Here is a 12,843-nt window from a genome sequence, read left to right on the forward strand (position 1 = left end):
TACACTGAAAATTAAACAATATCTTGCGTTTCAGCGATTCCAGACTGAGTGTGTGACTGTGTGTGTTGTTGCATCACTCACAGCATACGCAGGCCCTCAAGGCCACGGAACATCCCACTGCGGACCGAGTCGATGTGGTTGGCCGTAAGGTGAAGCTCATTGACGGATGACGCACCTTCAAATGACCCATCCTCAATCTCTGTGATCTTGTTATTGCTGAGGTTACTGTGGGGGTCGGGGGGCAAGCATGTAAGAGGAGTAAATCTCTATTTAGAGAACGACTGCTGAAAGGGAAAGTCGATCAATAAAATAAAGGAGCAACTCACATTTTCTTCAGCTGGGAAAGACTCTTAAAAACTCCAGTTGCCTCCAAAGCGGTGATGTCATTGTTGTTGAGGCGACTAGAGAAAATGTTTAAAAAGAAAACTTTGTATTGAAAACAAATTCAAATTCTCTGCTCACTCTGACCTAAATCTCTTCCTGTTAGCAGGGTGCAACAGTCTTTTTTTCCCTGTTTCCTTACAGTTCACTGGTGGATGTAGGGATGTGCTCAGGGATCTTGACGAGCTTCAGGTTGGAGCAGTCCACAACGTTTGACTCACAGCGGCACTTAGGAGGACACACTGGATCACTGTTACAGGCATTATTCAGACGGGTGTCCTCTGTGCCTGAAAAGGAGAAAATGCAAACACACATAATGATATTAACCTCTGTCCTATGCCAACTTATGCGCCTTTCCATTGCACTCTTGATCGCGCAACTGCTCCCTCCACGGCTGTGTAACAGTAGTTTGTCCTGTTGTGACCTGAAAGGCAACTCATCTTAAACTTTAGGCACACTCAAGAACATCCTGCAGCGCTCCTGCCATTCAGAGGAGAGAGTTGAATGGGTGAGACGCGAGGGTGAGCTCTTTTAGAGAGGTGATAGAGTGGGAGCAGTGGGGTGAAAAGAACAGTATAGAGAGATTAAGATAGGGATGCCAAAGAGGATTTGGACGGCCAGCGTCAGTGAAGCAGAGCACCCGAGAGAGAGCGCAGGAAGTGTGCGTAGACAGGTAGAGTCCAAGGAGAGGAGAGGGAGGACACAGAAAAAGGAGCAAATGAGGGACTTAAATGCCTGTAGGGAGGAAAAAGAAGAGAGGAGCGAAGGGAGACAGATGAGAGAGAATGAAAGGTGAGTGGCAGAGGCGCAGGGTGACGTCTGCCCTGATAGAGGAAGGAATATGCAGGAATATGTCCCGCACTCCCCATGCTGCCTCACTCTTGCTCTTCCTCTGTCTATGAATAGACCTTACGTGCCAAAAAGCGTGCTGCCAGTTACATCACGGCTGCTCAATAATGGAGCAGCACTGGGAGCCACTTAGGAGACAGTATGTATGGGTCTGTGAATGTGTGTATTGTGTCTGTGGATATATGTGTGTGTACAGTAATGCGTGTGCCTATGTTCCATTGAGAGAACGGCCCAGCGTTTTCTGTGAGGATATCATCTTGTGTCCAGTTCCTTTTTTTTTTTGCATTCTCACATCGGTGCACCTCTCCGCCTGAGATGTGGAGATGACGTCAGTGGGATGCCGTGGGGCATCCAAACCACAACCATGAGCAGGAAAACCTCAAACAACTAGGACAAAATCCTACAGTTGAGTGTCAAAAAATCTGTCTAAATAAACATTGACATTTTAAACCATAACCTAAACCCCAAACCTCATTGTTGACTTTATTAAAATACGGTTCGACAGCAGAAAAATGAACCGCTTTCACAGAAAAAAACTTCCTTAGGCTGTTTGTGCAAAGACTTTTTTCCGAATGTGTGTCACTTCTGAGATTGGCTCATTGGAGATATATAGACTCAGACATGCAGGTCATTAGGAACTTTCCCTCGTCGGGCCAGACAACAGGAAAAGGCATTTCCTGCTGCAGAGGAAGCAATGAAAGTACAGCGCGGTGCTTTGATCTTGAGGATGTAGAGGAGCCGGGGGAGATTTGTGTGCCTGAGTCATCGTCATCGTCACAAGTGCGTGGTGGCGACACTTTTACTGTCAGCATATTTAAACGAAACTGAAGCAACCAGAGCAGAGGGTTGAGGTTTTTCCTTCTCCAAGGCGCAAAATGACTCATCGCTGGAGTTGTAGAAGTTCTCATAATTCCCTGCAGCTTGGTTCCTCATTATCAATGCATTACGAAATTCCTGTGCTGTCTGTGCATGGGTTCGTGTTTTGTGGAGGATTTTATTGTTATCATTCAAGGAGGGGGAAATTCTCATTAATCACATTTGGCTTTGATCTTCTTTCTGCTTACATTGTACTCCCATTTGTTTTCAAAGCCAGCATAGAGCTTTATCTCAGCTCAGCACACAAAGACACATTAATTCACACACACACACACGCACACACATGCACACGCACACGCACACACACACACACACACACACACACACACACACACACACACAAACACACACTTTGACACACATCACTGCTCCTCCTAGTTATTTTCTTGGAAGTGCTCTAGTTAAGAGGTCCGGAAACATCCGCTGATAGGAATCTGGGTCCTCTGGTGGGCTTTATTTTCTTTAGCTTTTACTGATAGAAAGGACACACTTTCCTTCCTCTCTGTCCTTCTTTCCCTCCCTCCTTTTCTGCCCCTCTTGGTGAGTGACTGTCTGTGCTCATGCCAAAGCAAAGAGCCATTTCCTTTTGACTCTATCTGCTGAGACTGTTTGGAAAACAGAGCTGAGGGAAAACAGACGCTCTCACACATATATCTCATTAAGATGTGCACACATACACAGTCAGCCATAGGCCCAATTAGCTGTTCTCACATGTGTAAATACCTTAATAGCCACGGCCACCGGGACATAACCTTTAACTAATCTTACACTTTAATGTTGAGAGTTTTTTTTTCTTCTAAACAGATAATTTCCTCTGTTCATCTTACCATCATCTACATTACTTTGGTGACTAACTGACATCTTTTCATAGTTTTATCCATTATGAGAACTCATGGATAAAAATACATAAGTGAGTTGACCAGTGATGTTGGTGGTAGTCCCTCATTCTGCAGGAAAATAGTGTGCATGTTACTCTGGAAAGTATGGTCAGTCAACATTGAACTAGGAAGTCGCTCTGTAAACTGTGATAGAAGAAAACAAGAGGCAGTTTCTCCGCCTCATTCAGTTTTCTCTTCTACATAAGTTTGTCTAACCTGAGGTGATCTGAAAGCACTTGTTTCTTTCCCCGTCTGACCTGTTTTGAGCAACGTCATCATGTCCCCAGCTCTTAGCTATTAACTTGGCAAATAAAATGTATATTATTACTAAAAGAAATGATGGCAAAACTACAAACATGTTACCCAGGTTGTAATAACTGAAATGATCCTCTAACCTGGGGGTAAGTGTTACTCAATTGAACAGTATGTAATGGAAAAAATGACGCTACATGGCGGGAGGATAATTAAAGAAAAGAAGGAAGACAATGATAGGTGTGAACATTTACAAGCACTCACCTGGGATGAAGTACTGCTCTTTGGCTGTGATGGAAAAAAGAAAGAGGGACGGATGTCAGTGAGACCAGTGACCTGCATAGCTGTGGTGTTGCTATGCTTCAGAACAGTCATATATAAAGATTATATATGACAACACATGAATCAAAGCATATGACATTTAAACAGAGAAGCCCAGGACTGTCTCTGTTTGATATTGTGAAGAAACTAGTAACGGTGTTAAAAGGTGATAAATATTTGGCTGTTGCTAAGGAAGAGTGACATGAAGGAAAGAGGGAGACAGTGAGAATGAAGAAAAAAAGAAAAAATACAAGGGGGAAAGAAAGAGAAAAAACACATGGACTCCCTTCTTCGGCAGATCTAGCCAAACAAATGAGGCTATAAAGAAGTGTGAAACCTCAGCCATGCAGAGTGCCAGACGGCGTAGCACAGTGCATAAACACAATGGAGGGCAGAGGGAGGAGGGAGCGGGGATGGTGAGGCCGGGCCAGTGCAGTGCAGAGGAGAGAGGGATGAGGGTGAGTGAGGGAAACCTGAGCCGGGCAGGCAGAGAGCACTGAGCGGGCAAAGGGGAGATGGAGGCTGAGGTTGGCAGCGGGCATGGTGGGCACGTAAGGAAACCTAAGCCCTTATACCAGGTGATCTCAGCTCACTGTGGTTTCAATATGAAACCAGACTCACAATGTGGTAATATTGAGAGTAAAGGGAGGGAAAGCGAAGGATCCTTCTCTCCTTGGCCCCAAGTTCATATGGCTAGATATTGATTGAGGAGCACCAGCACAGCCAATGATAGGCAGAATAAAACCTTTTTCCAGGAATGATCAATCATTAAAAGTGGTAATAAGAGGTAATGCGGCAACAATGCAGAGATAACAGCCACTCCCAGCAGAGAGAAGGAGAAAAGGTAAGAGTAGAACATCGAGAGACAAGTGGATTAAAAACAACAAAGCCTGTTTGTGCGATAGAGATCCAGAGGGAGAAATAAGAGAGAGACATTTGGAGCCGCCGGCCTACCGGAGCAGCGGAACTTCTTGCTCTTGATCTGTCCGATACGTTTGTTTGCGAGTCGGCGAGGGCTGGCACAGCGGGCGCCGCTGGTCTCGATGGGATTGGAGCGCAGGTAGTCTGCCAGCCACTTCAGATTACAGTCACAAATAAAAGGGTTCTGGGCCAGGTGACTGTAGAGGAGAGAGGGAGGGTTGGAAAGACGGGGAAAAGAGGTAAGAAGGAATGAGAGGGGACAAAAGAAACATGAAGCTGACGGGATAAAGGCCAAGGAGAAACATTACAAGTAGTAGGTTTATAATTAGACATCCGAGCCACATTCAGAAAAATACATTATTTACTGATTGACTTAAAGGAATAGCTTGATATTTTGGGTAGTACACCTTTTCACTTTTTATGTCACGAGTTAGGTGAGAAAGTTGATACTACTCTTACGCCTGTTTGGCAAATATGAAGCTACAGCCAACAGATGGTTAGCTTAGCCTAGCACGGAGACAGGAAACAAGGGGAACAGCTAGCATGGCATTGTCTGTCAGTAATGTTGTTCAAATGAATGCTTCTGGTCAAACTTTACTCACAAACAAACAAAATGTGTTAATTAAGGTTTTTTTTTTCAAATAAAAAGAGTTTGGTCACATTCAAGGTATTATATCCTTTTGGTTATATAATGTGATTTCTGCATACATTTGACATATTGTGACGCACTGAGTTCACCTTGTGATATTTTTAGAAACAATATTTGTGCTGCCGGTGAATTATATTGTGTTATACAGATAAATGTTTTCAATATTTGGTCTATAAAATGGGTCAACAAAAGATTATAAACACCTTTCAGTATAATGCAACAAAACGTAATATAAAGCCTCACTAGCATCCAAAATGTGCATAAAATGGAATGAATATCTCTTGAACATTAGACCAGTTGAAAGAGTGTGTGCTGTGGGGCAAGACTTTATTTGTATTTTTACCCATTCTGCAGAATGTAGGCAAAACAGGAAGCTGGTTTTAGACGGAGAGCCTTAAACTCAGTGCCCTTTATGCATGTGCGTGTGCGTGTGTGTGTGTGTGTGTGTGTGTGTGTGTGTGTGTGTGTGTGTGTGTGTGTGTGTGTGGTGAGCCAAGGGGCAGCGTTATCCATCATCTTCAACAGGTGTCGTGCACATGGATGATAATGCCATGCAATGTGTATTAGACACAGAAAGCACCACGGTGTGGGGTCTGTGTGGGGCTGAATTGGTGCTGTCTGGTTACCGTCGGTGGAAAGAGTGGGTGTGGTGTATACTGTTTTTGATCTAGATCTGGCCGCAGAAGCTGTGTGTGTCCGCGTGTTTGCGAAGATGATAGCTACTCTCCTCTCTACCTCTTGATTCTGTTCCTGTGTTATTATGCAGACCTGCGAGTAAACAACTCCTGTGTTGGCTCATGTTTTATGGCGACGGCTCAGTATGTGTCAGAGCGCGTACAGCAGCATGTGTATGTGTGTGTGTGTTTGACTCACAGGGTCTGTATTGCTCGTAGTGAAGTAAAGGTGCCCTTGGCGAGGGTTTGGATCTTATTGTCATAGAGCGACAGCAGTGAGAGATTCTGAAGGTCTTGGAAGGCATTTGCACGAACACAGTGTATCTTATTGGCATTCAGCAACCTGGGAGAAGAGAACGGAAAAGGAAACAAAGAGAGAGGGAGGAAGAAGGAGGGAAGCGGCTTGTCAGAATTTCTTTATGTATTCATTCATTATGTATTCCCATCTAGAAAGCTATGCACAGGTACAAAGTTTACTTGAAGGTTATGACTCCTTACTGAGTGGGAGTAAAAGATGCCTGGTATTCAATATATGTCTGCAGAGTATCAGTGTGTGTGTTGTGCTTACAGCAGTTGCAGGGCGTAGAGGCCGTCAAACACCCCCTTGGGTAGGTCGGTGATCTTGTTTCCATACAGCACACTGGGAAATCATAACACACACTTGCTTAAGACATGGGAAATGACAACAGGTGGATATTTATGTACATACATGCACAAACTCGGCTTGCGGCCACTTACAGGGAGTTGAGGGAGCGCAGACCCTGGAAGGCATCAGGAGCTATCTCTGAGATTTGGTTGTTGCTCAGGTCTCTGCGTTGAAAAAGAAGGCCAGTGAATTAGTAAAGGAAATTGAGGTTTTGGGGAAAAGTCCTTTTTCTGTGGGAGGTTTGACCCCACTGTCACCTGGGTGTCACCCTCAGAGGAAGGTGGGGTGGGTGTAAAGGCTAGGCTTGTCGCTGGCAAGCAAGGAGGAAGCAAATGTAGTGTGAGCTGGATGAAGAGCAGTTACAGCTCTCTCCCATTTTTGATGGTGTGTCCCTTCAAGGGATTTGAAGAAATGGAGCAGGCTAGAGTCTCGTAGCCAATCAAAACATTTACTTGTATTATTTGTGGCCTAACAACCGACCCTGTGTTGTATCACGGTGTGTGTGTGTGTGTGTGTGTGTGTGTGTGTGTGTGTTTGTGTTGGGAGGTGGGGTAAAAATGGGGTGCAGGGCTTAAATCCAAAGCGAAATACAGTAGACTGCCTCTGAACATAGCCGTTGTTAATAAGATCCACAGGCCTCTCCCCACAGGATAACCACTAAGCCTGTGCCTCTATGTGTTTATATGTCTGTGTGTGTATGTGTGTGTGTGTAAATGCAACAGTAAATGAGGAACAGTGGGACAGAAAGAGAGAAAGACAGATGGAGAGAGAGAGTTAATGGAGTATGTGGACTCAACTGCAGTCGACTGGATACCTTTGAAGGAAACCCATTATGTGGTGAAGAAGAGGGATATTTTCTCATTTGGGGGTAACAGTTAAATAAGTACCCATTTGTCTTCTTGCAAAGGACTGAGGTTTCCTGGAAACGAAAACATGGTGAAGGAGCCAACATCTGCACTGGTGTGTGTCTGTAAACTCAGACACTGGTCTGTTTGTGTGTGTGTCGGTGTGTGAGGGCTGTTAGTGCATCCCCGTCTTAAGGAGCGGTTCATGTGTAGGTCATCCAAACTGGGACAAGGTTAAAGAGAATGTGTGTGGTTGGCATTTACTGGGAGAGGAGGACACGCAGGGTCAAGAGAGGCATTACACACATACCTCCACAAATAAACAAACACACACACACACACACACACACACACACACACACACACACACACACAAACACCTGTATATAACATTAGCTTACCTAATGGTGCCGTATGACTATTTTTCCATAAATAATATGCCAGAAAAACCCTACCTCTTAATATAAAACATATATGTGAACATCTGCGGAGCCTGACCCAGGAGAGTAAGCATATTCATCATGATGTATCGATGATGTCCACACACGGTGTGCACTGAGGGTGTTGAACAGGCCGGACCAGTGAGGGCTCAAAGCCAGCTGAATCAACAGAGGCGCTGAGGGTCAACACAGACATGCGGCCATGCATTGTTGTTGCTAAATGCAGATTCGGCAGCAGCGGCAACGGTAGCAGGTCATGTTTGTTTGGAAGACCAAATGCAAGACATTCTCAACCTTTATATCTGGTTTGTAAATGTTCTCTAAATACCACAACTGTTTGTATCATATTCACTGAAAAGAGGTCCTCTTTTTCATAATAATATTGCAAACCACTATTTTCCTGAAAAGACAACATTTTCTAACTCAGGTCATAGGGGTTGAACTTAGACCACCGAACTAAATGTGGAACCTGTGAGATTATGGTCAGAGGCACTACAATGTGATAGCAGCTGCTCAAAGCCCATTTCTTTTGACAAGAGAACAGCTTTTGTTGTTAAATTAGTAAAATGTATATATTAATTGTTAGCAGATATTATATATGAAAACCATAACTTCAGTAATAAGTGATGATATTATGTTTGTCACAAAAAAAATTCAGATTTTGATAACACCGATTTAGTTCAATTTTGGCTCAGTTTGTGTGCTGTTAAGATTATATTAAAAATGTTATTTGAGTTTCATTCACGTTACTTGATGTACACATATGTATGTATTTATGTTAATGTATATATATATAGAGAAATATGTATGTAGTATGTATACATCAATTATTATTGTTTTAAAACCACAAACGTTTGTAGCAAAGAATTTTTAAATTGAACACATTCTGTTTATACATGAATAATATCAACATTAATATCATGAAAAAAAGTTGAATGAATAAATATTAATCTCTCATAATTTCTGGCGCTTTAATAAGATACAAAAGTAGCTTGCAGTGTGTCTGCTGCTCTGTATTCACCTCATCTATACTTCAAACCGTTTCTGCAGTGCGATGATACAGCACTGATAAATCCTCGAAGAACAGTAGAGAAACTCCCCGACCTTTCGTTTCCTACATCTCCCGGCTGCTGCTATGTCGGTCAGGCCCGGTGGTGTTGGAGTTATGGGTTTGGCCGACTGGTGTGTGCTGGCTGGGTGACCGGACAGCTGGCTCAACGAGTGAAAACCCACTCAGCTACCAGCCAGTCTCTGTTCACTCCCAGAAAGAGCAGAGCCTCAGCGCTCATTCCAGCACGCTCTCAGTCTCCTCCTCATCAGCCCAGCCACAGTTTGCCCATGAAAGCACAAAACACACAAACACACACACACACACACACACACACACACACTGGACACAACACTGGCCAGGGGAATACCAGTGTGCGGCAATGCAACATGAGAGCTGTTATTATGCTCATGTAGCATCTGAGTGCTTCCTTTCCATGCCACCCTAAGTCTGAGAACAAGTATGTTCTCTAGGCACAGACAAAATAAATACATTCTCCTTAGGAGTGGAGTGAAACGACTGCCAATCGTCGCTTCTTTTTCCAGCGCTCAACTTCTTGTTCTCGTCTGTATTATTTAGCTCTGAGGTGAGTGTGCTGCTATACTTACATCCTACGCAGTTTCTTGTAGGGAGAAAAGGCTCCAGGAGGAACAGACTTAATCCCATTCTGCTCCAGACGTCTAGAGAAAAGAGAAGTAGAGAAAAGAGGAGAGAAGATACCATCAGTTAACTAAACAATACTTTGCCATGGTAACATAGTTGAGACATCCTCCCATTACCTCTGACCCTCGGTGATTAGCCTGATTATATTAGCGTAGATCTATTCCCCAGCTGTAATAGGTCCAGGCATGTTGGAGTCATAACATCCTCAGAACCAATAAACAGTCTGGATACTAAAGTGCTGGGGATAAGGACTGGAGGGGAAAAGGCTCCTTCTCGGCTCGTGTGAGGGTGTTAAGGCCTTCAACTAAAAGTCATATTTCTTCTTAGTATAACATTTACAGTTTCCAGCACTTATGTTCCCATATGCGATCGTGAAATCAATAATGATCTCACTTGTTCTTGTGAAATATGTCTTTATCCTCTGGGTGTCTGCAAAGTGTCCATTGAAACCTTTGCTGCACCGAAAAAAATGACTTCTTTTAGTTTACTTTTTCCAGTGAGCCTAAGAGCTGCTGGAGATATATTACACCATCCAAAAAAAAAAAGAACATACCGGCAAACAAACATTTGGTCATTTAAAACGGAGCAGTCACAAACTCTAATCAGTCTCAGATGGTCACAGGGAACCAGACCTCACTAAAGCCCATTAGTGTGGGCATGCATGTCTGTGTGTTTCAGACTGGCTGCTACTTAGGACCCAGCTCCCTGGTGTATCTGGCAGAGGGCTGTTTATCTGCAGGTCACTTCACAGCTTTTAAAACCGTCCTTAACAAGGCTTAGCAGGACCCAAAGGGAACCGGCTGTGTGCCTGTCTGGTTGTCCCACCATGCTGAGGACCTGGCTGTAGAACAGGAGGGCCTGCGCGAGGTGTGGCTGTCCAGAGTCTATAAGATCTTTAAAATGCTATTTGTCACCACAGAAAAATGAGAAACATAACATTTAAATCTGCAAAGCTCTTTGGCAACAGAGCGTAGCTGATAGATTTCACCTTCACTATCTTAAGAATGTAATTTCTTGGCTCACAACCATTTCCACATGATTTAATTATTCTATTAGAGACATGTCAGATTTACTACATGCCTTGTAGGCCTCCTGCATTGCTATGTTTATGTCTCTCTGTGGGGGGTAAATGTTTTGTTAGACGTTTGCCACAGCCACTTAACAGTTCTTAGTTTCCACATTTTTCAATCAGGAATCTTTGCCCTTCAAAGGAGGGGGTCTGCATTTATGGAGCGATATAGGAGCGTAATTGTCATTCTTAGGATAGCAGTGATTTTAAACCACAGATTACTGCGGTGTACATGTTCTCTCTGTCTGTTTTTGTCTGCCTGTCCCAATCTGTCCATGGATTTACAGCCGAGTGACAGCGTTGTGGTTCTTCTGCCCTCACCATGCGGCAGAGTGCTGGGCCAAGTGGTTTTAGCGCCTTCTCTCATCAACCAGCCTGTCTGACTGGTCCAAACCAGTCTGGCACTCTACGTGCTGTTTGCATGTGTTTCAGCGCTCCGATGTGTGTCATCATATAACAAAAGCCTTCGAAGCAAGACAAGGACACACAATGCCGTCAGACAACTTTTTAGCCTTTGCGCTGTCGTTAATCGCCGATCGATATGTGCAAGCGACTTAATCCCCCCAATCAACAAAGGAGCGGCTTTGTCCAATTGGCACAGAAAAAAAGAAACAATCTCTCAGAGTCGCCTTCGGACAGACAATCAATGGTTCCCATCCAATTTGTCAGGTAGAACATTTGTATGTGTGCCTGTCTGTGAGCTGGTGTTTGTGTCGGTCAAATCAATGGTCGTCATCCTTTTCATTAGGGTCTGAGCATGTTTTTCATTAAGGGGAAACACATTACGCCTTTGGGTATTCAGATAGTGTGTGCATTAGTCAGAAATGGATGGCAGGACCGCAGCAGCAGATGAAAGACGGGGGAGATTTTTATGGCTGAGTTCAGCCACTGCAGACAGAGACTATGGTGCACTGCATAGTAATCTGTTGTGGTAGTGTTTAGGCTAACTGGGCCTGGTCTCACAAGAGAGGAGTAGAGAAACCAGCTCACATCCCCACAGCCATAAACACAACACTGGCATTCATTAGGGGAGAGCAGGGCAGGGAGGTTGCAGTTCTCCGATTTGTACATAATGAGAGCAGCATGTGTGTGTGTGTGTGTGTGTGTGTGTGTGTGTGTGTGTGTGTGTGTGTGTGTGTGTGTGTGTGTGTGTTTGTGTGTGTATGTAAGTTTCAGAGTGCCTCATTAACAAGGCATTAGGCTGGCCTTGATACCAAGCAGCCTGCCTTGCTGTAATTGAAACTGATTTTATAATGAACTTCAAGCACAGATCAAACCTGCTGCACCAAATTACTGAGCGGAGCTCCCCCATCCCTTTTTACTCCTTCACCGCTGATCTGCCTTCTCAAAGACGGGAAAGACGGGAAGGAAATCAAGAGAGGAGGAGAAAAACCAATGTGGGAATAAAGCTTGTAAGGTAAGGCTCAGATGGGCAGGGCAGGAGGAATGTGCATGATATGAGCCAGTGTTTCACCCAGGTCTTGTAAACGATAAATTAGATAGTAAGTTTATTAGCGGGAAGCGGTTAAGCACCAATTAGATGTGAAGGGCAGGGAGTCTTTACTCTTCTGCTGTGCAGAGAGAATCTACTGTCTATAAAACATGTGCATGGTGGAGCTATCTTTCAGCCTCCCTGTTCTCCCATCAGTGCTGCTCGCTGGTTATTGTGTTCATACATCACATCACTACGAGATACTCCACTTGTGGAACAGTACAACTGGAGGGCAGGCAGAAGAGGTTGTGGAACATGGCAAAAACATTGTGAGGCTGAATAATTAGCATCACAAAAGTCAATATGCAGCATGTGTAAAAACTTTTAAATGATTTCAAATACCAAAATATTTCTTGGGCGGGTGGGTCATTCCGTTATACAAGAACACACAGAAGTGAGGACCGCACATCCAAATTAGGAAATTGAGCACACCACTGCACTAGAAATGGGTCAGGGTTGTTGGGGAACATGGGATCTGTGACTTTCATATAACTGGGTATTTATAAACAGACCCCATGGGGAGGAGGAGACCTAGAAACTTACTGTGTCCTCCTAACTCCACACATGCTCCTTGGAAGAACATGCTACACAACTGCTGGCTTTCTCCCTTCATCCTCCTTTTTCTCACCCTGCATACATCACAGCGTTGCTGTACCATTTCATGCAGACTTCTGCCGAGGGGCATTACATCTCTGATTAAGAGAATAAAAGCAGTACCTTAAAAAGTCAAGCTGTGCATTTCCAGGAATTACGATAGGATGACAGCATGTGGGCCGTAAAGAGTTAATGCCCAGACAGATGTTAGAGGACTGATAAACTGAGGGAGGGATGTCAGCGAA

At 44.1% G+C, this 12,843-nt stretch overlaps 1 protein-coding gene across 4 annotated transcripts in view; it reads right to left on the reverse strand.

The window, feature by feature from the left end:
* The window catches only part of slit1a (slit homolog 1a (Drosophila)), an 84,940-nt gene that overhangs the window by 17,843 nt on the left and 54,254 nt on the right, over positions 1 to 12,843 (reverse strand). For 2 of the 4 annotated variants that reach the window (XM_068567188.1, XM_068567186.1), the window contains exons 10-18: positions 9,389 to 9,460; positions 6,540 to 6,611; positions 6,370 to 6,441; positions 6,001 to 6,144; positions 4,512 to 4,675; positions 3,501 to 3,524; positions 524 to 668; positions 327 to 401; positions 82 to 225 (exon numbers count right to left, since the gene is read on the reverse strand). In XM_068567188.1, the coding sequence (XP_068423289.1) occupies positions 82 to 225; positions 327 to 401; positions 524 to 668; positions 3,501 to 3,524; positions 4,512 to 4,675; positions 6,001 to 6,144; positions 6,370 to 6,441; positions 6,540 to 6,611; positions 9,389 to 9,460 (912 nt within the window). The remainder of the gene's footprint in view (positions 1 to 81; positions 226 to 326; positions 402 to 523; positions 669 to 3,500; positions 3,525 to 4,511; positions 4,676 to 6,000; positions 6,145 to 6,369; positions 6,442 to 6,539; positions 6,612 to 9,388; positions 9,461 to 12,843) is intronic. The other 2 variants (XM_068567189.1, XM_068567187.1) reach the window with 1 other exon arrangement.

The sequence above is a fragment of the Clinocottus analis genome, unplaced genomic scaffold, assembly GCF_023055335.1.
Source record: "Clinocottus analis isolate CAN_PGR_092001 unplaced genomic scaffold, fCliAna1.0.p SCAF_8, whole genome shotgun sequence".
NCBI lineage: Eukaryota > Metazoa > Chordata > Actinopteri > Perciformes > Cottidae > Clinocottus > Clinocottus analis.